Raw genomic sequence first — 24,038 nt, 5'->3', positions numbered from 1 at the left:
CAGTGGCATCCTTTGACATGCTGTACTGTGCTCATGTGTCAACCACCAGCACCCAGGGAAGCCGACACGGGGGTAAATGGGTCACAAGGGGGCCCTGGCATTGGTTTCCCATTACATTATATGTATTTGGTGGGGGGCCCATTCAGATGGCTTTGTACTGGGCCCGGCCAAAGCTGTTTGTGGCCCTGTGTGTGGTAACCAGGCAGCTATGTTTGTACTGTATGTATGTATGTATGACATCAGCACCAACCCCATCAGTCACGCTGCATGTGCTGGGACATCTGCTGCTGGAGTTGTATGTGGGTTCAGGTTTTTTTGCCTTTTGGGCCTTTATTTACTGACAGGACAGTGTGAGAGCAGACAGGAAGTGAACGGGAGAGGGAGATGGGGAAGGATTGGCTAATGACCCAGGGGCCAGGCTGGAATCGAACCTGGGTCGCCGGCGTAGCAGCCCAATGCCTATTCAAAATGTTGGTGGTTTTTCTTGTCTGTTTTGGAGAGTACAGTTTAAGAGGAGACTGGAAAACAATGATAATGTGGGGAGGAGAAGGATCGGGAAATGATCTCGGACAGTAAAATACAGTGCCTGGGCCGTTCGAGACACAGCTAAGGCCTGAGTTATGCTATCAGCCAGGTCTGGGTACTCAGAATTCTGTAACACTGTAAGGTATTTTTGAGGAAAAGTTGTTATACGGCATTTTTGGAAAATTCAAAGCCACCCAAATACAAATCCACCGTATAACATTCAAAGTAGGCCCTAGTATATATGCTTACAGGCTAATGGTAGCTCCTCATCTCGATGAAGCAGCGGGCCCATCTCAATGGAACACTGAGAGCGGCTGCAGCAGTGGTGCTAGCGTTAGCGGTCGCCATAGCGATGGTGGTGGTGTTGCCCAGCTCAGCTCAGCTCTCCGCTTCCATCCACACCCTGACTATTTTTAAGCTTTTACGCGACTACTCAAACACTCTGGGCCCGAGGCCAAGCTGCCGCAGGGCGAATCGATACTGACCGTGTATTTTACATCGCTCATGTGTCCCTAATCTCTCACTTGTTAAAAAACTCATCAACTCATGTAGTTACACTCGGGTGTGTGAAAGAGAGTGTTAAGAGTCCTTGCACACTTTTGCACATAATTGGGGCAGCCATAAGCTGGCCTTTAGATCAGAGGGTTGTAGGTTCAAATTCCACCCTTGCCAGCATCCTCATCCATGGCTTAAGTGCCCTTGCGTGAGGCAGCCAGCCTCACATTGCTCCGGTTCCTGTAACCAATACCCTGCACCTAAATAACTTATTAACTGTAAGTTGCTTTGGAGAGAAGCATTAGCTGTGTCACTGTAAAAACATTAGAAGTGTCAATACTGTATAATGTAATTATTTTGCCCAATCTGTGACAGCCGGTGGTCTTATGACTCATGGTTCTGCATCATTTTCATCACTGGTGCCAGTGTCGTCTGAAACTGGCATGACTTTTGTGTGGAGCCATTTTTTAGTCCTGTTTCAGAGAGGCATCCAAGATAGCTACTATTGTAGCTTTGCTGACTGGGACGAGCCACCTAACATGGGTGGGTTCCTCTTCCCCCTCGTCCTTAATCTGATGATCTTGGTTGCGTGTGGTCGCTACAACAAAGTCTCTGTGTAGCAAAGCCAAGCCCAGTTACTTAATTGTGGAGAGCACAGACTTCCCAGCCATTTTAGCACAGGAATCGCATTGAGAAACCCTTTAGTAAATGTCTAACTTGATAAAGTGATAGCTTCCCATTAATGAAGCACTTTATCACATTATCGTTAGGGAGATTGTAACACAATAAAAAAAAAAGACTTCATTAGAAATATCGGGGAAAACATTTATTATTTTAGTGCTTTAGTGGGTTTTAGTGCTTGTTTAAAGGACTTGTTTAAAGGATCGTTGCAACATTATTTTTAGTACATTATTGCATCTTTATGACATTATGGCCTGATTACATTGTCTGATTCTGCGGTACATCTCGTACGTACAGTACGTGGGAGGAAGAGGAACAGACGTGTGAGGTGTGTAGTGTGGTGTGTCTGGGAGATAAGAAGAAGTGCAGAAGAAGAATACGCAACGGAGGAGAGAGATGATGATGATGATGATGATGAAGAGGAGGAGGAGGAGGAGTGGGAGGAAACGTTTTTGTGTGTGTGTGTGTGTGTGGGGGGGGGTCGGGGGAGTTGTGGTGTATGGGGGATATAAAGAAGAAGAATAGTCAGAGAAGGAGAGTGATGATGATGATGAAGAAGAGGAGGAGGAGGAGGAGGAGGAAAACATTTTTTTTCCCCTGCACAAAAGCTCTACCTATGTCATATGAGAGTAATGAGCGTCACGAATGGCGGGGGTTTCCACGACGGCACGGCCCCTTGGGGGGGGGGGGGGGGTTGGGGGGGGGGGGGGGTGGCACTGAGTGATCAGAGCCACTGAGTGATTTCTTGCCAGACCTGAGGGCATACACTGCATACAGGCATTTATGCTGGGTGGCGAAATCAAGTGTCTCGCGTTTCAGCCGCGCCAGACAAGTTGGCATGTGGGAAAATATGTGTTTTTGTTCTTTGTGTGTTCTTCTGCGTATGTGTGTCTCATTGTGAGTGTGTCTCAGTTTATGAGTCTCTGTCTCTCTGTCTCTCTGTCTGTGTGTGTGTGCGTGTGTGTGCGTGTGTGTGTGTGATGTATGTGTATGTGTATGTGTATATTTGTCTGTATAGTATGTGTGTTAGTCTGTATGTGCATTTGTGTGTTTCTGTAGAAATTTCGTTTTCTGAGCTGTGTTCCATTCATAAACGAAATAGAAAAGGTCATAACAGGGGCCTGGTGTGCTTTGTAAGCTATACCAATGTCCAGCTAGACTCTGATTTGGAGACCTGATGGCATCTCTACGTTCTTAGCCCCAAAAATAGATGGCAGCAAATCTTGTGCCCCCAGCCTCCCCCCACCCCCCTCCAATGAAATGTAGATCCTGCATGGAGATTTTGAGGCGCGGGCCGGACCACACCAGACCTCCAAACAAAAGCCTTAAATGGCCATTTTGAGGCATTTGCCATCCACAGATGCACAGGGGTTACATCTGACCACACATCCCACACCACCTCCTAATACCTCCTAGCAGTGCTTCCCAAACTATTCATGCTGGTCCATGCCGGGCCCCTCATATTCCAAATGGCAAACATTTTTTGGGTCTTAATATTGTTACATTTTAATTAATTTACAAAACTACTATTTGAAAATCACAGGAAAAATAAATAAATATATTAACCATACAAGAGAATATTACTGTTAACAATTTGTGGAATGGTCATGGAAGCGTATATTCATGGTTTTATTCTGTACAACGTACAAAGGGCAAAGTATGTTTCACAGCTAAAATATCTATATCTGTAAATTCAAAATGGTGTACATGGAGAAGATCCACCTTTTCATATATGAAAAGTGTATTTTTTCCGGTCATAATGAACACCTATAGAATTTGATGGTGGTCTTAAGCGTTTGAGAAAAAGGCAACATTTGTGAATGGGCGGCACAAACTCTGGAAAGAAACTACGAAAATATTACACAGTGCACCTTTAAGGCTCAGGATTTGTTCTTCTACGATCAGACCTTGCCTTTATCACGGCTCGAGTCATAAGCCACAGCTTGAATCCAGAATGCTCTTCCATATCAAAGGCATGTTGTGGGCCATCTGATAGCCCTCTCACCTCGCAACTTGTGAGCGGAGCAACAGTGGCCTACTTTGCTGCCCGCCCCGTGTCTCTGGTCCCGTAGGGTAGCCCAGGCCAGGCCAGGCCAGTGAGCCCCAGATACTAGGGAGATGCTCAGGGAGTGAGATAAGATAGGAGTCCTGCCAGCAAGCCAGCCAGCCAGCTCTCCATGCTCTTGGCACCGCATACAGAGACCTCATGCAAGGCTGAACAATACACACACACACACACACATATACAAGATGCAGACACACACGTACGCATGCACGCACTCACGCATGCACGCACGCACACACAACACACACACACACACACATATGCGTACACACTCAAACACATATGCGCGCACACACACACACACAGGCACACACAGGCACACACACACACACACACACACACACACACACACACACACACACACACACACACACACACACACACACACACACACACACACACACACACACACACACACACACACACACACACACACACACACACGCAAACACAGGCACACACACACACACACACACACGCACACACACAGGAGTATCATATACAGTAGGCGACCGTGAAGAAATCCTGGACTTTCCCCTCATAAAAATTACATAGCACATCTGCATGCTGACAGAGGTGCCTTCGCTTCCCTGTAGTACAATTATATCTTTACATCTTTTGTGCCCCCAGACCTGGGTTGCCTGTGTTTGTGTGTGTGTTAGTGTGTGTGTGTGTGTGTGTGTGTGTGTGTGTGTGTGTGTGTGTGTGTGTGTGTGTGTGTGTGTGTGTGTGTGTGTGTGTGTGTGTGTGTTAGTGCGGTGTGGGTGTATGTTACCAGGAGAGAAATGGAACAAGACAAAGAAAACCTTGGAGACAGACAGTGAGTGAGAGGGATTGGCATGCACACACACACACACACACACACACACACACACACACACACACACACACACACACACACACACACACACACACACACACACACACACACACACACACACACACACAGACAGACAGACACACACGCGCACACACACAGACACACACAGACGAATAGAGCGAGAGGAAGATGACAAAGGGATAACGAGCACAGGAGAGAGACTGACAAATTATGAGGCAGACAGATGGACAGACAGACAGACAGACAGAAAAAAGGAGAGACAATGAGCAGGAGAGAGAGAGAGAGAGAGAGAGAGAGAGAGAGAGAGAGAGAGAGAGAGAGAGAGAGAGAGAGAGAGAAGGAAGGGTGTGAATTACAAAGCATGGGTCGAGTTCCTGCTGACTCTGCATTCTGGCCTCCCGTACGTACGTACTACGCCTGACTGGCTGACTGAGATGCACTGCCAAAAGGGAGTACTGCAGAGGGAAGGCCACCAGACAGGAAGTGAGATCACAGTGTACTTCCTCTCCCTCCTGAGTTGAGGCAGCCCAGGGATATGTCCATCACCATGACCCGCACAGACAGGAAAGTGTTTTTTTTTTTTTACATTCGAGCAGCCACAGCCACAGTGACCCTGACCATTCAACAGCCGGCGCCCATTACTGTGTTGATTAGCGCATTTAGCGCGCCCTCTTTCTATTGACACATGTGCATTTAGCTGACACGCTTATCGCTAGCACACATGGCCCTCGCTATTGCTAGCGACCCCAGCAATTATTGTCCTCACTCGACGTGGGAACTTTTTTTCTTCTTCTTTTTCGACATATCTGGGTTCTAGTCATTTCAGATGCAGACATGCTTATCCTTAGAAAAATATAGCATTGTACAGCCGTGTTTTCCCATCAGCCTCGTCGGTGCTGGCTTTATGGGGAGGATGTGAACCTTCCGACCCCCAGAAGGCATTGGCCTATTGGTTAATGAGCTGAACGGGAGAGAGCCCCGAGCAAGAAAAAGCTTCTCTCATGTGGACACGTTCCCAACCGTCTGGGCATTTCAAGCCGGTTAACTTTCCAGCGAGTGAGAGAGCGACCGGCCGGCCGGACGGCCAAAGGTTGTGTTTGTCTCGGTTCCCGATTCTGAGCCCTAACTAAGCAAACACGATTAGGGCCCAATTAAACATGCTTGCTAAAGTCAGGGCCCTTCTGGCTGCAACACTAGGTAATGGTACGATACGGTACTGTATACTGTACAGTACATCCCAATTCCTGGTGTGTTTATCGGGATGGAGTATTTTCTCTTCTGGCTTGCTGTGCAGTCCCGGGGTCACCTAGAGGCTGTTGGCGTCTCCGGTGGTTCATGCTGTTGTGTGTTAGGCCTTCGGGCGGCCCATACTGGACAGTACAATATATAGATGTTGTGTACGGGAGGGGAATTGGGAGTTTTCTCTTCTGGAGCGCTGTGTGGTGCATGAGATTAGAAGTGTGAGAGCATTGAGATAGCCCGTGGGCATGCTTGTGTGTGTGTGTTCGTGTGTGTGCTTGTGTGTGTGTGTGTGTGTGAGTGTTTGTCTGTGTGAGGGAGAGGGAGAGAGTGCAGTGCATGCATCCGTGCATGTGCACATAGTATACATATGTACTAGCTTTATATGTGATTGTGTATCTTTGGCAGTATGCAGGCTCTGCGTGCTGGACAGTTTAGACTTTGGAATTTGTGTAACAGTGTCTGGGAGTGGTGTTTCCAAGCTGTATGGTGCATGAGTTTGGTGTGTGTTGGGTAAGACACTGACTGTGTGTGTGCGATAGTGTGTGATTCTGTATCGTTGGCCTTGTGTTTTGTGTGTGTGTGTGTGCGTGCGTGCGTGCGTGCGTGCGTGCGTGCATGCGTGTGTGTGTGTGCGTGTGTGTGTGTGTGTGTGTGTGTGCGTGTGTGTGTGTCAAAGACAGAGAGAGAGGGAGAGAGAGAGAGAGAGAGAGAGAGAGAGAGAGAGAGAGAGAGAGAGAGAGAGAAAGAGATTGTGATTGTGTATATTTGGCTGTGTGTCAGTTCCGCGTGCTGACAGAGGGCTGAGTGGTTTCGAGGGATGTTCTCGATAACTAGTGCATGAAGCTATTAACTTTGCGCCCAAAACATCTGGCTCATGTTTGGATCGCAGCGAGCAAGCGAGCAAGCGAATGAGCATGAGCAGCTGCCAAGGAATGCGAGGCGAAGGGGCTTACACAACGGAGGACGCAGGTACTAATTTATAGGATTCAATAGGGCAGGGGTGGGGAACCTCTGTCTCGAGGGCCGTTTGCGGCCCTTGAGGTCGTTTTATCCGGCCCCCGATATGATTTTAATGTTGAGCAGCTTTACATGAAATATGACATATTTTGTAAAGGAATATTAGAAATTACATTTGCAATACAATTAAGTTATATTCAGGGGTCCTAGAGAAGGTGGGCTCTGTTGTAAAGGTGACTGCCTTCAATATAGGCCTGAAGTGCAGGGAGAAATCCTGGTTTGTGTTCATAGTACAGCCCTCTGAGGACCTTTACAGCCCTCGGATGAATTTGAAGTGGCCCCTCAAATGACAAAGGTTCCCCACCCCTGCAATAGGGGCTTTGCTGGCCTAAAAAAACACACACGAGGGGTACGAGTCAAGCTAGTTCCTCTCATCTTCTCCCTGTCACTTGTGTCCTCGATCTTGATTGATGATTGAAGTTTTATTCCATATCTTGGAAAAAACACTATTCAAAGGTCATCATCACATTTCCAATCGGGATGTTGGATTCGGAAAAAGCCCAACAAAAAAAGTTGCTCTGCCTACGTTGACCAAGAGGAAACGTAATCACCTTCTTGACGGAGGCGGGGCAACACTGAGGCCTCAAGCCACAGGAAAGGATGGGAGGAACTAATTTGACTTGTACTCTAGATCAACCCCCTAATATGCACCCACCCATGAACGAGGGGTGTTTTCCGATGAAGTCGCCCTTGCCTGAAGCCATCCTCAGCTCCCTGGGTACCTGGGTACCTGGGTACCTGGCTCCTGATTCCCGTTACATCACACCCTGTACGTTAAGACTTGCCTGGCTCTTGCCCGACCTGTAGTTCCGCACAGCTTCGTGAGCTCCACTACTTGGTCTGGGAGCATGTAGCAGGATTCCATTTCTCCAGTCAAAAAAATAATCGCAGCATTTATTGCTTCAATATCAACAACAAATTCCTTCAAAAACGTTTTCTGTTGATCTCTTAAGCGTCAATACAGTTTACAATATGTCCTGTGACTCCTCAATGTGAGCTGCCATTAATTTTGAAGCAATAAATGCTCGGCATTATTTTTTGAGTCCGGAAATTGAATCCTGCCACATGCTCCCAGACCGATGTGTGTGTTTGGAGCGCAAACAGGGGGCTCCAGAGCACACACAGAGGTCTGGTAGGAACCAGGCTACATTAGGACTTGTTGAGCACGCGATTGGTGGATAGTTTTCCTATATACGTATTTCACTTACCTTGAGTGGAAAATGTGTTCACTGACTACTGGCAATGTTTAATGACCTTGTCAGATTTTGTTTTTACACACCTGCTTGAACATCCGTGGGGACAGTGAGCTGACATGTATGTCACAACAGCCCCGGAGATGAGTTTAAGGGATGTGGAGAGGCGATATAAATCTCTAGCATCTGTCCCCATTAGACCCGTAGATTGTCTGTGTATGTACTATGTAGATGTGCGTATGTGTGTGGTTTTCCATTTGTCTGTGTGTGTAGGTGCACAAGGGGGTGGTGTGTGTGTGTGTGTGTGTGTGTGTGTGTGTGTGTGTGTGTGTGTGTGTGTGTGTGTGTGTGTGTGTGTGTGTGTGTGTGTGTGTGTGTGTGTGTGTGTGTGTGTGTGTGTGTGTGTGTGTGTGTGTATGATGTACGTATGTATGATGTGCATACATGCATATAATTCAACAGTACATTGAGCGCAGTGTAGTGTGCAGTGTATACACAGTGGCTTTCCCACTATATGACAACCGAATCCACTCCCATTCACAAGAGCAGCCAACCACAACTAAATGCCTGTGCCTCTCTCTGTTTGTATGAGAGTGTGTGTAGGGTGGTGTTATTTTAAGTACACGAAGAGAGAGAGAGAACAGTGTTTTTATATAACAACCATGGGGTTTCGTGCTCAAATGGAGGGTTATGTGTGTTTGTGTGTGTGCGCGTGCTTGCGTGCATACATGTGTGTGTGTGCACGTGTGTTTGTGTGTGTGTGTGTGTGTGTGTGTGTGTACGTGTGAGTGTGTGTGTGTGTGAGAGAGAGAAAAAGGGAGAGGGAGTATTTGTCTGTGCGTGTTTTTGTGCATACATGCCTGTGCGTGCGTGCGTGCGTGCGTATGTGTGTGTCATCATTGTGTGAATGGAAGCGGAAAAGGCCAAGAAAACATTCCGGAGAGTTCTAGAAGAAGCCACAGCAAAGGGGGAGCGTGAGCTTGGCCGCTCCGTGGCCCTGTAGTGCAGTGTGCCTGGGAACCTCCACAGGCAACTGGGAATCAAGTCCAAGCCAGACAGAGTTCCTCTCTCTCTATCCCCCCCTCCATCCATCCCTACATCCCTTCATCATTCATCCTCTGTGCCGTTCTCTCTCTATCTATCTTTCGACCCTTTTCACCCACCCCCTCTCTCTGTGTCTAGCTCCCCCTCTCCCTTTCTCTCTCTCTCTCTCTCTCTCTCTCTCTCTCTCTCTCTCTCTCTCTCTCTCTCTCTCTCTCTCTCTCTCTCTCTCTCTCTCTGCCTCTATACCCTTGTCTCACTTTATCTCTCTCAGTCTCTACCCTTTTCTCTCTTTCTCTCTTTCTCTCTCTCTCTGTCTGTCCGTCTGTCTATCTCTAGTCTACCCTTGTCTCCCTTTATCTCTCTCTTTCTCTCTGTCTCTACCCTTCTCTCTCTCTCTCTCTCTCTCTCTCTCTCTCTCTCTCTCTCTCTCTCTCTCTCTCTCTCCATCTCTCCCCATCCATCCCTCGTTCTCTCCTCATTCCATCTCATTGCATTCTCTGCTTCCTGAGACTCTCCACTCTGCGGACCTTTGTGTGCATTCAGGCTGTGGAAGGAAGTATTTGTAGGTTAAGGGAAAGTTTGGAAATCCAGGGGTGGGGTGGTGGGGTTGCTGCTGTGGTTTCCGTCGGGCGGAGTGCTGGGTTATATCGACTGGGTTTTCTGGCCCACACAGCTATTGTTCTCCAGTCCTAGCGATTGGCCGCCCTTGATTCATTGCGCCCCACCCTCCCCGCTCTCGTCCCACACCTCTCCCACCCCCCCTAGGGTCCAATACTACTACATCACAGCAGTCTGGGGCGAGTCTGCGCCGACGCCTCTTTCAGTCATACGGCTTTTACAATGCAGTCAGCGGAATCGGCAAACAATACAAATCTAGCGCCACTGTTTCCTCCACTTTCCCAGAAGTGGTCACTGGAGACCCATTTGTAATGCTTTGTCACCGAGTCTACATACTGTACGTAGGAGTCATGGGTCGTGCAATCCTAGCCTGATAATCATCGACTTTCAAATCTCTTCGCGACTTGGTCTGACCAAGAGCAAAACAGTTAACGTTTCCCAAGCGACATGACCCGCCTACCTAGGTTTGCTACTGGTTGACTGGTGTCTGACAAAGTGGGTGAAGTTCCCGATTTTTCCGGAGATCAGAAATGATATTGTATTGCTCTTGGCCTGACTAGAAGCACTAGGAGGGCACGGCCTGGCTACGTTTGTAGTGCTGTGTCACCGAATCTACACATGTAGGTGGTTTTTATGTTCTGGTATGGGCTGTATCAAACTGAAGTGGTGTACAGTTCAGTTCAGTTCTGTTCAGTTGACTTTATTTGTACCCGTAGGTAAACTAGTCTTGCAGTCTAAAAGAAAGATGGTGTCCCTACATAGTGTAGGGTACAAGACACATGACACATACAAACATGGAATCTAAAAAGTACATGTAGACTATACACAAAAATAAATAATACAGGGACAGTGCCGCGCTCAACTCAACCAAAGGAAAAAGCAACTGGGTGCTCATTCCTAAAGAATTTTACAAAATAAAGAGAACAGGAGAGCACTCAAAGTTCTGTATTTTTATTGCCCGTCAGATGTTTCAGTCTTACTCTTATCTTTCTTTCTGTCGGGCAAAACCTGGTTTGACACAACTTTGAGTGCTGTCCTGTTCTCTTTATCTGGTATGGGCTGTGTAATTCCTCTGTGTTTGGATACAGGTTGACGATGGTTGTTTGGGTCCACCTAGCTAGCCCCATTGCCCACCTGCTGTCCATTTCTCTTTTCTCTCTGCATCAATTCCGTCAGTTCAACATGTGTCATTAATATGACCATTGTGATAATAGTATACTGTATGATAACATGAATATCTGTCGTACATCGTTTTTCATTGCTGATACTCACCCTGCTCTTTCTTTCTGTCTTTCTTTTTGTCTGTTGTTGTGTTTTGCAGGATGAGTTGGACCTCACCGAGAAGCATCGGGAGGCCATGTTTGCGCTGCCAGCCGAGAAGAAATGGCAGATCTACTGCAGCAAGAAGAAGGTAAGCCATGCTTGCACACGCCTGATCATTAAGCCAAAAATACTGAATCAGACCAAGATATCGCAAAACACGCCCACTTAATGCAAAAGCGTGTGCTCAAGTTGGGTCTCCTAAGGGGGCGTTGTCCCCTACTACTTCTTCTCTTTTTGAGGTGTTTGCGCAAGACGTGCGCTACCGCCATCTACAGCCCTAAGGGGATTTCATTGATTCTCAACCTCCGAAGGTCTCCTAACCGAAGGTCTCGTAAAGGGGCGTTCACCTGACATAAAGTGGATACCGGAAAAGAAACAAAATGACGCTTCTTGTTAGATCCACCTTCTTTGATTAAGCCATGCTTGCACCCGCCTGATCATTAGCTACTGGAAGTCTGCCCTACCAAAGCAAAAAACACACCAGCCGCAATTGAAGCTCTTGCTCTTCCAATGACTATGTCCTGCATTCGTACCATCTAGACTGGGAATAACAACAATAGCAATTGGACAGTTAGGTCAGGCTTATTTGGTCATGAAATTCTGTGCTGCCCCAGTCTGCCTACTGTAACTGTGTTTTGTGCTTTTCACGCCTTGACTTGATGGTGAGAGTGAAGAGATGACAGGAAGCTAGTTGGAGAGAGAGAGAGAGAGAGAGAGAGAGAGAGAGAGAGAGAGAGAGAGAGAGAGAGAGAGAGAGAGAGAGAGAGAGAGAGACGATTTCCATAGACATCAATTTTGTCCTAATTGTGTCAGAATTACGAGCAAGGAATTTCCAACTGTACTCAACACGACAGATGTTGGCAGGTGGAGAGGCCCCTAGGCTGCAGCCATATCTAGCCAGTGGGGGCCCTGGCAGGTGGAAGCCCCTAGGCTGCAGCCATATCTAGCCAGTGCGTTATTCCAGCCCTGCTGACGTACTGCTGATGCCCTGTACGAGTCTGACCTGCCGGACATCTCGGAGGTCATTTGTGGTCAGCTCAGCAGTTCTTGCCATTGCAATCGCAAATGGACCACGGGGGCTCTCTGGAGCACTGAAGTCAATGCAGCACATAAATCTGTTGGTGAGACATCAGCAATACTCTTTAGTATCAGCCAGGGCCGCCGACAGAAGAGGGGGACAAAAGGGTATGTTGCCCTGGGCCTAGCGAGATAGGGGTCCTAGAATTGGTTGTCCATTACATTGCATGTATTGGGTAGGGGTCCCTTTTAGATGACTTTGTCCCGGGCTCAGCAAAAGCTGTCTGTGACCCTGGTATCAGCAAGTACTTCTTCAGTAGGCTGCTTACGGGTATGCCTAAACTGCTCCATCAGGTTTTTTTGCGTTGTCCCTCCCTCGCATTCCCCTCCCACTCAGGACGAATAGGAACATTCATCTTTAAACTCTGTCAGGTGGTGGAGAATTCAGGAAAGAATCGCAAAAATACCAAGCACCAGCAGAGGTGTACCTGGACTCGAGTGTGTGTAGCGCGTCCAAACTGTGCTGAGGCCAGGGCAGGGACTTAGACGGAGACACATGAGGGTGTAAAAGGAATGAATTAATGCACTCTGGAGTCCAGCTTTTAAATGCTTCACAGATTACACAGGCATCAGCGTTTCCTCTCCACAGGAACTTGGATCTTCATCATCATCTTCGTCCGTCTTCCCTGTCCTCCTTTTATTTGTGCAGGCTGTGGTGAATTAGACACAGCTTGAATACTTCCCATTTTGTCGCGCAGCACGCACACTTCCCGCACTTTCTTTTAATGATTCAAACTCAAATCCTCTTACCTTTTTATCGTTTTATTTTACATAATTTTACATTGCATCTGTTGGGAATTTGATAATTTAGTGAAGCACGTTGAATTGCGTCTGTGTATGAAATGCGCCCTTCAAATACATTTATCTTGCTCAAATACCTTACACTTATGTTGCCTGGCATTTACACATCCGTATGGAATGACATCTTCTGAGAAGCCGAGTTGCAGTTTCTGTCTTCAGCCACACACACATACACACACACACACAAGCACACAGACACATATATGTATCTGTTTCGTTCTGCCCTGTAAAAGTCAGATGCAGGATATTCTGATGTTCCGCTCGCTTCCCCTCCCGAAGGGCTGTGGTCCATGCCTGCATCCTGCTCGTCAGAGCTAGCGTAGCGCAGCCAGGTCCCGCAGCATGGGAGTGCTTAGCGGTAGCTGTGCGGCTGCATCCTGCTCGTCGGAGCTAGCGCAGCGTAGCCAACGTCGCAGCACAAGAGAGCTTAGTGCAGTGGATCCCAAACTTTTTTTTTCTTCACTTGGAAGCTTTTGCATCTAAAAATATTTTGGCGACCCCACAACCCACCTTCCATATTCCATACGCCAAACTTTTCTTGACCATTGTCGTTGTGACATTGTAGTTCAATATTCACAGGCAAAGTAAATGTATTTCTTACCGTAGAAGTAAATTCTGTTACTAGCCTGGAATTTATGTTAACTGTTATGTTATGTTGTTATGTTATGTAACCTGTGGTGTTTATCGGGTATCGGAAATAAGGTATCGGCCAAGGGTGATGGAAAAAAAATTGGTATCGCATCGGCCATTAAAAAAACCTGTATCGGTCGACCCCTAGTCCTCCCGACCCCCAGTTTGGGAACCACAGGCTTAGCGGTTGCAGTGCAGTCACAGTGCAATGTGGAGCCGGATGTAGGGTGTAGTGAGGGTTAGCAGGGGCCTCGTAGGAGGTGCACCGGCAGCGTGTGCTGTGCGTGCTACGGCTAATGATTTCCTTGCTGCTCTGGAGTCCAAGGTGAGTTCAGTGAGGACAGATGAAATATCACGCAATGTCAAATACTGTAGCAGGCTAACCTCGTCTGGCTGGGAGAGAGAGAGAGACAGAGAGAGACAGAGAGAGACAGAGAGAGACAGAGAGAGAGAGAGAGAGAGAGAGAAGGGTAGAGACAGAAGGGTAGAGACAAAGAGAAAGAGAGATATACTGAGATAAGGGTAGAGAGACGGACCTAGAGAGAGATACAGAGACAGATACATCTCTATTATCATGGTATACTGTACAGTGAATAAGAACGGAACAATGACCTCTTTTTAAGTGGAATACTCTGTACTGAATCTGCTACATTTCAAGGAAAATGTCATGGAATGTCTAAAGTAGATGGTTGCATTTGCGCTCTTTGAGGCCAGTACTTTCATCACGCTCTCAAAAAAGTGTCTGTGCTGTCGTGAGTGTGTACAGTTAAGAGGTTGGTGGTGCATTTCGCACCTTGTTGCTTGTATAAGCTCACGAGGGAGAAATTCCCAAGCACCTTCTAGACAGGAACCGTCCCTCCTCTCAATGTCCTTCTTCTCAACCATCCATCCTCCTTCTCATCGTGTGACTTTCCTGGACCTGTGACCCTGTGACCTCATGTTTCCCCCTTCTCTCTCTCTCCCTCTCTCTCTCACACACATGCACATGTACACACGCATGCACGCACGCACGCACGCACGCACGCACGCACGCACGCACACACACACGCACGCACACACACAAGAGAACCTAACATGAACATTCCAAATGGTCCACAGAGTTTTGCCTTCAGCTCTAGCTAGTTAATCAATCACCATCTTGTTGAGTCATCTTCAGGTTACCATGGTGACTGTCCTGTGGGAAGACAAAAAAAAACAAAAGAAAGATGGAAAATACCCTTCCAATAAGGTAGCTCAGAAACTCGTCCAAGTTTTGAAGATGCAAGGCTGCAATTAAATCAAAACATTTTCTCCTATAAATAATTCTAATAGTAAAAAAAATGTTTTTTCACTACAGGCTGATAAATGGTTTGGAAAAGTTTGGCTTCAATGGTAGTGATGTCGTTTTGGTTCTTGTTTAGTTTAGTTGATGTATGACACAGATAGTTGTTTAAATACGGCGCTGAAGAGTGTCTGGTATTGATGAATGTTAGAGTCCCAAGTGGTCGCGAGGTTTTTGTTTGTGTATATAGGTCAGCTGCTTCAGATCCACCAGACAAGTCACCCTGATTAAGTCGTCAAAGAAAAGCCATGCATCTCTTCCTTGTAAAATATCCTTATCGCCTCGCTTCACCAACTTATCGCTTGCCTCAGTCAGCTCAGTGCACGTCTCTCGGGCTGTCATGACCTGTTTCTCCTTATAGTGTCATTTCATTCCTTAAAGTGATACTGTCCCTTTTTTGGAAATAAGCTTATTTTACACCTCCCCTTGAGTTAAATAATAGGGTATTACCGTTCTCCTATACTTTCAACCGTTCTCTGAGTATGGCAGTGCAAGTTTTACCTCCAAGCTAGCAGTTAACATTGAGTCCTATGAGACCAGTTAGCAGCCGGCTGTTCTCATAGGACTCAATGTTAACTGCTAGCATGGAGGTAAAACTTGCACTGCCACACCCAGAGAACGGTTGAAAGTACAGGAGAACGGTAAAACCCTACTATTTTGGAGTAAAATAAGCTTATGTCCAAAAATGGGACAGTATCACTTTAACCTGACGTAAAGTTTGAAACATTGGCCAAAAGGGTTTTTGTTTAAATGATCCTCATTCACCCTCATCAGTTCCTGGCTTTCAGACAGCAGCAGGCAGCCGCAGCATTTAACTCTTGGAGTGTTTGCCAAAGATCAACAAGGAAGCCGTCAGGGGGGCACAAAGGGGCCAGGTGGCCCAGGCCCAGGGAGAGACAGAGTACAGAATTGGGTCCCTATGACATTATTTGTGTTGAGTGGGGGGGGGGCTTTCAGATGACTTTGTCTTGGGCCCAGGCAAAGCTGTCAGTGGCCCTGGCAGCCAGGCGTCGTCCATATCAGTGATTGAGAGTTCCTCCGATGCTTGTCCCGAGATCTCGGCCCAGTCTTGTCTGCTGTGTAAACGGGCGTGGTGCGGCATTGCCAGACATGGATGGAATGAGTGCCTAGCCTCGGGATTGAGGTACTGTGTACAGGAGAACATCCCTCTCAACCTTCAAGAAGCAAGTAAAGCATCTGCCAAATGTAATGTAATGTAATGATTCATTTGGGATAGTCACTCTGGACAGGCCTCAACTACGTACATCCCAACAGCAACAGGCTCTTGTGTACACTGGCAAAGAGAAAAGAGAATTATACCAGCACACAAACGCGCAGACAAGATCGTTTGTCTCTAGGTGATGCTTAGCAACGGCCCCTGCAATGTGTACAGTATGTGTGTGTGTTTTTATAGAGGCCTATTAGCCGTGTTCTAGCAACACTCCTGTAAATTGCCACGTTTTTGAAGGTGTGTTTATGATCTGCTGCGTCTGATATGCTGTTGAGATAACGCATGATAAAGACTGGCTCTGTGAGGGGAAAGGGAAATACTGTAAATAACGTACCTTTCACTCCCACCAGCCATCTCAACAATGCGCTGCTGTGTAAGTCCTTTGTTTTAGGCCAGAGCACTCAAAACTCTAGACGTCATTAGCAGTTATCGCAAATAGACATCGTTTATCAGGTTGCCAGGCATTTATCAGTTCATACAATGTTTTTGAGGTTTTTCTGTGTTGTTCATGGTAACCGGCCAACTGGTTTTACATCAGAGCGCCATAATGGGTTTGTAATTCCAGATCGCCAAAGAAGACTAGGCAGCTTCCTCATTTGGTCTTGGCCGATTCAAGTCAAAGTCTCGTCCTTTTCTTAATTTTTAATTTTTTTTTTGGTCTTTTTGACTTAATTCATGATAGGACAGTGAAGGTGGTGACAGGAAGCGAGTGGGGAGAGAGAGACGGGGAAGGGCCGGCAGAGGACCCGGGCTGGGAATCGAACCCGGGCCAGACGCATGGTAGACGAGTGCCCTACCGTTTGGCCACGGCAGGGCCCAAAATGTCATCCTTTTCATCCTTGGCTTAGGTTGCGCATAGTCTTATATCCTCCAAAAGCCTTACTGAGTTAAGACCTACAGACATTGGTGTTGGGAGTACAAATGCGTAAGTTACTCGTGCCAGAGTGTAAAAGGATGATTCATAGTTTGGCAGCAGGGTAGAAGAGGTAGCTGCCTGGACTCCAAAATGTAGAGTAAGCCGAGGAGGAAATCATGGAAAAACCATTGCTTTGGCGGAGTGACAGAGCAGAGTAACTGACAGAACAGGCTTCTGGAGTCAGTTGCAGTGCGTGTGAAGAACTGGCGATACAGTAGGACCAAAGAGAAGAGCTTTGGGGGGGAGAGGAACACGCGGCCAAAATGTCCTACTGAAGAGAAGACGTAACAGAAAGCGAACAAGAAACCATGTTGGATGTTGTTGGAGTGTGTTAGACACTAGTTTACTTTTTATTCTCCGGTTTAAACCAAGATATGTCAGCATAATGTTTGCGCAAAAGGACACATATATAATATAAGGGTCATATTTAGCATTTTGTAATTTAGAAACCGAAGCATGAAATTAAAAGCTTTTTTTAACCTTCTCCCTGCTAGTTTTCTAACGTAACAACTTATCTTATTAAAAGTTCATTCAACCTCCTCCCTCCTAAACTGACAGAGCAGTTGTTCCCTGTCTCGCGGTCTGGGAACTTAGCCTTATCCAGGAGGTTTTAAAAACCCATCCCTCCTGTTGCCTCTCTGTAACCTTAGCAGGGGACCTCGTGATGAACGTGTTTTTAATTGGTTCACCACAGGGTTGCCCCCTTACTCATAAGTTTGTGGTTGGCTTCCCAGAGTTACACATCACTCAACTGTGTGTGTGTGTGTGTGTGTGTGTGTGTGTGTGTGTGTGTGTGTGTGTGTGTGCGTATGTGAGTGTTTGTACCTGTGTGCACGTGCGTGCGTGTGTGTGAGTGTGTGTACGTAGATGAATTGTCAGTCCACAACATTAAACACACTACAGCTGACCAGCACACATGTTTCATCTCCACGTCTCCCTCTTTCTTTCCTCACAATTTTCTCAGACCAATGAGTCTTTGCAGTGTATACAGCTTGAATGCACGGGTGTACATTAATGATTTCTGCTGTCTGAACTCTGAACTCTCACTGAGTCACTGTCTGGCTCAAATAGATCAGGTTGCCCATGATCTGTAGTGTAGTGTTTTTACAAAGAAGTTGTCTACTAGTACTTTACTGTTACTTTGACTACTTTGCATTTGGAAGTGATCATAATATAGTCTAAATTCATAACATCAAGACCTAGCTTACTAGCACAGGAAGACTGTGTAGTTCTCCTCATTATCGACTGCACAAATGCCATCTGTGCCTGCAGCAGCCCTTCCGTGCCATCACTCTGGCCTGCAGTGCAGTGCAGTGGCACAGTTATAGGCCTCGTTAAGGTCGACCCAATTAAAGGCCCCGTTAGGCTCAGGCCAATCAGAGCTCTCACTAGGCCATTGCCTAGGCTGCCAAAGCCAGCTAAACCAGAGGCAGAACTCGGCGCTAATCCTGTTTGTACACCAAGGAAGGAGGTTCATAATCAGTCTCTAATCAACCCTGAATGTTTTATCACCACCATGCCCAGAAGAGGACAAAAATAGCTAAAACCTGTTACATGTGACCTGCTTCTCTTTATCACATGGTGGTGCTTTCCAATATGTGACCTTGCGTCCTCCACTTGGGCTTGTGGCTTCACGTTTTGCTGATGCCCTGCCTCCGTGGAGAAAACAAATTAGTTTCTCCGCTGTCAGCCTAGCCAAAACAATTTTTGGGGAACTATTCTTTATTTACCATCCTGTTTGAAAATGATAAAAATGACTTTACAATTGAGTTTTTGCGAGATATTGAAATATAATGCTGTTGTTAGTGATATCATCACGACGTATTGCTTCCTGGTACTAGGCCAGAAGCACAAGTGGAGGAGCAAGGTCACATGCACCCATGGTGGTGGTTTGGCTTCGTAGACCTCTTATGCCATCCATGGCCAAATGCTTGTCCAGCTTGGGGCTACTCCAGCCTGGTTGGCAAGAGCATGTTGGAAGCGTGCACTTCGCCCGTTCCAAAACCTGGAACCGATTAAAGCGCTTTAGGCACAATTAGTTTGGCTCTGGAGGTTGACAGGACGGAGGTGGGTTGGGGAGGGGAGGGTAAGGGGTAAACAAACCCTCGTGTACCTGGTCTGAACAAAGGTGGAGTGAAGGAGAGGGAGATGGAGGTAGAAAGAAAGTGGTAGGGATTGGGTGTGGAAGGGGTGGGGGAATGAAGGGATAGGGACGAAGGGAGGGTAAATGACAGAAGGGATAGAAGGGGATGGAGAGAGCAAGGGGGATTAGTGTGGTGACAGATGAGAAAGGCATGGTATTGTGTGGGACAGAAAGCAAGAGAGAGAGAGAGAGAGAGAGAGAGAGAGAGAGAGAGTCTTTGTGTGTGTGTCTGTGAAAGAGAGACAGAGAGAAAGAGCGAGAGATTGCGAGCGAGTGCGAGCATGGCAGTCTGGGTTGAGGGAGGCGGGAGGCGGGTGGGTCCTGGCAGTGCAAGGGCAATATTGCCGAGTCAGCAGCGTCCCTGGCTGGAGGCCCAGAGAGCCCAGAGCAGCAGAGCAGCAGAGCAGAGCTTGGCACCACCAGCCAGTGGAACATGGGAGGGGCACAGGAGGAGAGGCTGGGGGAGGACAGGAGAGGCTGGGGGAGGACAGGAAGGGAAGGGAAGGGAGGTGCTGGGTAGGTGCAGGCCGCCAGAGATTTTGGGCCCCATGAAAGATCCTAATTTTGAGCCCCCTTAAGGGCCTTTGTCAGTGCTGTCAGTGCTCGGGCCCTTCGAATCTGTAACACCTTTCCCCCCCTAGCGGCACCCATGGTTAGGGGTGATGTGAAGGGAGGTAGAAATGGAGGAAGAGAGGGAGAAATAGAGGAAGAGGGAGAGGCGTGAAGGGAGGGAGAGATGGAGGAAGAGAGAGAGGGGTAGAAGCGAGGGAGAGAAAGACTGAACTAGAAAAAAGGAAAAGATGGAAAGAGAGAGAGAATGTGAGAGACGAGTGTGGGGGTGGTGTAAAGGGGAGGGAGGGATGGAGGAAGAGAGAGAGGCAGAAGAGAGGGACAGAAAGACTGGGTAAGGGAAGGGAAAGGTCGTGGGTAGGGGTGGTGTGAAGGGAGGGAGAGAGGGAGGAAGAGAGGGAGAGGCAGAAGAGGGGGAGAGACAGACTGAGGGAGAAAGCAAAAAGGGTGAGGTAAGGGTGCTGTGAAGGGAGGGAGAGATGGAAGAAGAGAGGGAGAGGCAAAAGAGAGGGAGAGAAAGACTGAGCGAGAAAAGGAAAAGATGGAGAGAGAGAGAGAGCGAGAGAGAGAACGAGAGAGAGAGAGAGAGAGAGAGAGAGAGAGAGAGAGAGTGTGTGTGGGGGAGGTGGGACAGATGCGGGGGGGGGGGGTATGCAGAGAGAGTGAGAGAGCCAGAGGCAGAGAAAGATTGGGCGAGGAGGAAAGGGATGCAAGAAGAGAGAAAGAGAGGGAGAGAGAGAACATGAGAGGTGAGGTAGGCAGAAGGGAGGGAAGAGAGTGAGATGGAGGGAGATGGAGGGAGGGAGGGAGGGAGGGGAAGAGACAGAGAGATGGGGAGAAGGGAGGAGGAGAGGCGAGGCGAGGCGAGGGGAAGAGAGAGTAAGAGAGAGAGAGGGAGAAGGGAAGCACTCGGCCGTCCAAAGCAAACAGGAAAGCCTCGCGTTCGCAGGTGCAGCTTTTGTTTTCCGTGGAGGGCCCCGTTAAGGGTCGCAGTCGGGGCGGCCAAGCCCAGGAAGAGCACTCCATTACGGGTATGATACCCTCGGCTGCCCCTCCCCTCCACCCCTTCCTACATGAACCTCCTGGCACCACCACCACCAAACTCGCCCACACAGTCATTGTTTAAAGATCTTCGGTCTGCGGGTGCTTTAAACACCAAGCCTGCAGGGCAGTGTAGAGAAACAATAGCAGCCAGCAGTGGCCTCAACAGCAGCAATGCCTGAGGGGGGAGGGAGGGAGGGACGGAGGAGAGAGTGAGAAGGAGAGAGGGAGGGAGAGAGAGAGAGAGAGAGAGAGGGGGAAAGAGAGAGAGAGAGAGAAGGAAAGAGAGAGAGAGAAGGAGGGAGTGAGAGAGAGGGAAAGAGAGAGAGAGAGGGAGAGAGAGAGAGAGAGAGGGGGGAAGAGAGAGAAAGAGAGAGAGAGGGATAGAGTGAGGGAGGGCAGAGGTGGGAATTCATTGACAGAGGTCCCAGCCAAACAGCCGTCAGGATGAAAGAATGAATGGGTGCCATGTTTGCCTTGGCACGGGATCTCGGTGGCCATTGGGGCCGGCGTACAGTATAATACAGCACATGAGGTCACGGCGGGGGCCATCGATCTTTCCAGCCTCTACAGCGCTCCTATCATTGTGGGAAGAGCCGCTGGCTGCTTTAAGCTGGCCCTGGGACAAAGTTGGTTGAAAGGCCACCCCCCAGTTATATACTACAAGTATGTGATGAAGACCTAATTCTGGGCCCACTCTCTTGCCTTGGGCCCCTAACTGCTCACCCCTTTGTCCCTGCCCCTGTCGGCTTCCCTGGCTCCTATCATCTCTGGGTGTGTCATGTAACCCCCCAAAACCTCAACCCTCCCATCTCCTCAACATTAATAAAAATCCCCCAAAAGCCCCATTTTGGCAGGGAGCTGGAGCTGGTGCTGGCTTCAGTGCTAGGGGAGGGCCCCATTGGAGAACATTAGCCCTGGAAACTTCATGAATTGTTTCACTGTTGTGCTTTCAGAAAGAAAGGGGAAATATTATAAATAGAGAAAGCCTGACTTTGACGAAAGGTCTCTGAAGTGGAAGAAAAGGGGGAAAAGATTAGTTTGAACACGGCCTTTGACTGCAACGCAGTTGGCCCACCGAGGCTTTGAAACGTCACGGTCCACTGAGCAAGCTGCCTGCTTTTGGTTTTAATGGCCGAGCTGAAAAACTTAAAAATCAAGAACCATTTTCTTTAAGGAAGTGCAAGACATCAATGATATAAGCGTATGCACTGTACACAGAGGACAGAGGGCAATGTTGACATCATACTTGTGTCTGTTCTCTTGTTCAACCTTACGACATGTTTTTTTGCCTTTTCTTTATTAAATGAAGATAGAGTAAAGTCAACTTTACTGATCCCTTACGAAATTATGTTGTCTAGCAGCCTACAGATTGATGGATGAATGAATGAATGAATGAATGAATGCATGAATGAATGAATGAAAATGGTTATTTCGATAGGGACCATGCATGTTGATGATGAACATTTGTCTTTGAGAAATACATCAATGTACAGTACATATGCCAGAATGAGCAAAGTAGCCACTTCATAGTACACATAAGAGGGATCAAACACATAATGCACAACACGTCCATTGTGGGGGTGAGGATATAGCGCTAGTAAGTTACTCGGTCTCAGCCATGTTGTTTGTGGATACAGTCGCCAGCTTTGCCTGTTAAGGCTTTAACGGTCCCCTCGGCAATAAAAAGCGTTTGCTATTAAAGGACCTAAAGAAGCCATCTGGTCTTCTCACCCCCGGGCTGGATTTGACTGGAGTAGACAGATATGCGTCCTGCCAATTGATTTATACTTCCTTTTGCATTTCACTGGTCCTCTGGGCGCCCGCTGGGGCAGCAACTCATCTGGACAATCAGCACTGTCCTGTCTAGTATAGTGTGGATTGGCTTGTCTCGCACGCTCTTATACAATCCCCATATTTAAGTTTGACGATATATTCATTTTCTGAGATATTTTTGTGCAGTGGATGAACATTCCGAGTGACCGTTTCAGTCACACTATACATGAAATTCAAATGCCTCCTGCACCCCTTCATAAGCCTCCCCATAGCTCCTTGACCTCAACATAAGCCTGCCAATAAGCCTGGCATCTAAGCACCGCCCCCCCAGGGCTCCCCAAGGCCCCTTTGGGGTAGCCAGGCCGCCCCCTAACTAGTGACGCAACACCTTCGGCGTTGCAACTAATCAGGTCAAGAGCTTAAGCAAGTACTTTCTGAGTTTCCGAAAAATATGGGAACTCCTTTCTCTTTGTCGAGAAGTAAAACAACCATAAGCAAACCAAGGGAGACGGGTCAACCATGTCGTTTGGGAAATGTTAATTGTTATGCTCTTGGTCGGACCAAGTCTCGAAGAGATTTGAACGTCGATGATAATCAGGCTACCTTTGGCAACTGAAGGTGCTGTTTTTTTTTTTTAACTTAATTGCCAACAGAGAACTTAGAGGCAATCTACGAAAGTGCTGGTTTAGTTTGCTGGCTACCTCTATGCTGCGAGTGAGTAGCGAGACTATGCTTCCTCAGGGTGTTTTTTTTCTCCAAGTATGTTTGGAGAGGGATTAAATCAGGTCAGGACTCATCCTCTCCTGGCTAAGGTAGAACCATACATGGCAGGTCCATCTTCTTCTTCTCTCTCTCTCTCTCTCTCTCTCTCTCTCTCTCTCTCTCTCTCTCTCTCTCTCTCTCTCTCTCTCTCTCTCTCACTCTCTCTCTCTCTCTCTTTTGCTCTCTCTCTTTTGCACTCTCTCTCTCACTCTCCCTCTCTCTCTCTCTTTTGCTCTCTCTCTCTCTCTCTCTCTCTCTCTCTCTCTCTCTCTCTCTCTCTCTCTCTCTTTCTTTTCCTGTCACACTCCATCCATCTTTACCCCACGTTCTCTACCCCACGCTTTCCTTTCTGAAAAGAGAATTGTGAAAATGACAGATGTTCCTTCTCCTCGAACATGCTGTGCTGTTTTCTTGGGTCCATTATCTCGTCTCCGCAAACAGGAAAGTGCATTTGCCAGTACAGGATCCTGCTCCACTGTCTGATTTCTGATTTCTGTCGTGGGTGATTACTTAAAAAAACAATAAATAAATAAAATCTTGCTGTGTTTAGACGAGGCCACGAGCCTCTGAGGCAGCCATCCGAATACTTGGCAATTCGCACCCCTGTAGGGGTGAGTCCAACCTCAGCAGCCCATCAACGTTGTGCAAAGAGGGAGGAAGTCAATGAGGGAAACACACACACACACACACACACACACACACACACACACACACACACACACACAC

The 24,038-nt window shown here is 47.7% G+C and overlaps 1 protein-coding gene across 3 annotated transcripts in view; it reads left to right on the top strand.

Annotated features, from left to right (window-relative positions):
- Positions 1-24,038, top strand: part of daam1b (dishevelled associated activator of morphogenesis 1b) — a 176,110-nt gene that overhangs the window by 76,448 nt on the left and 75,624 nt on the right. For all 3 annotated transcript variants that reach the window (XM_063223556.1, XM_063223554.1, XM_063223555.1), the window contains one exon: positions 11,043-11,132. In XM_063223556.1, coding sequence (XP_063079626.1) covers positions 11,043-11,132 — 90 coding nt within the window. The remainder of the gene's footprint in view (positions 1-11,042; positions 11,133-24,038) is intronic.

Source organism: Engraulis encrasicolus, chromosome 18 (assembly GCF_034702125.1).
Source record: "Engraulis encrasicolus isolate BLACKSEA-1 chromosome 18, IST_EnEncr_1.0, whole genome shotgun sequence".
Lineage (NCBI taxonomy): Eukaryota > Metazoa > Chordata > Actinopteri > Clupeiformes > Engraulidae > Engraulis > Engraulis encrasicolus.
Note: the sequence above shows the minus strand (reverse complement) of the source record. Positions and strands in the feature narration are given on the sequence as shown.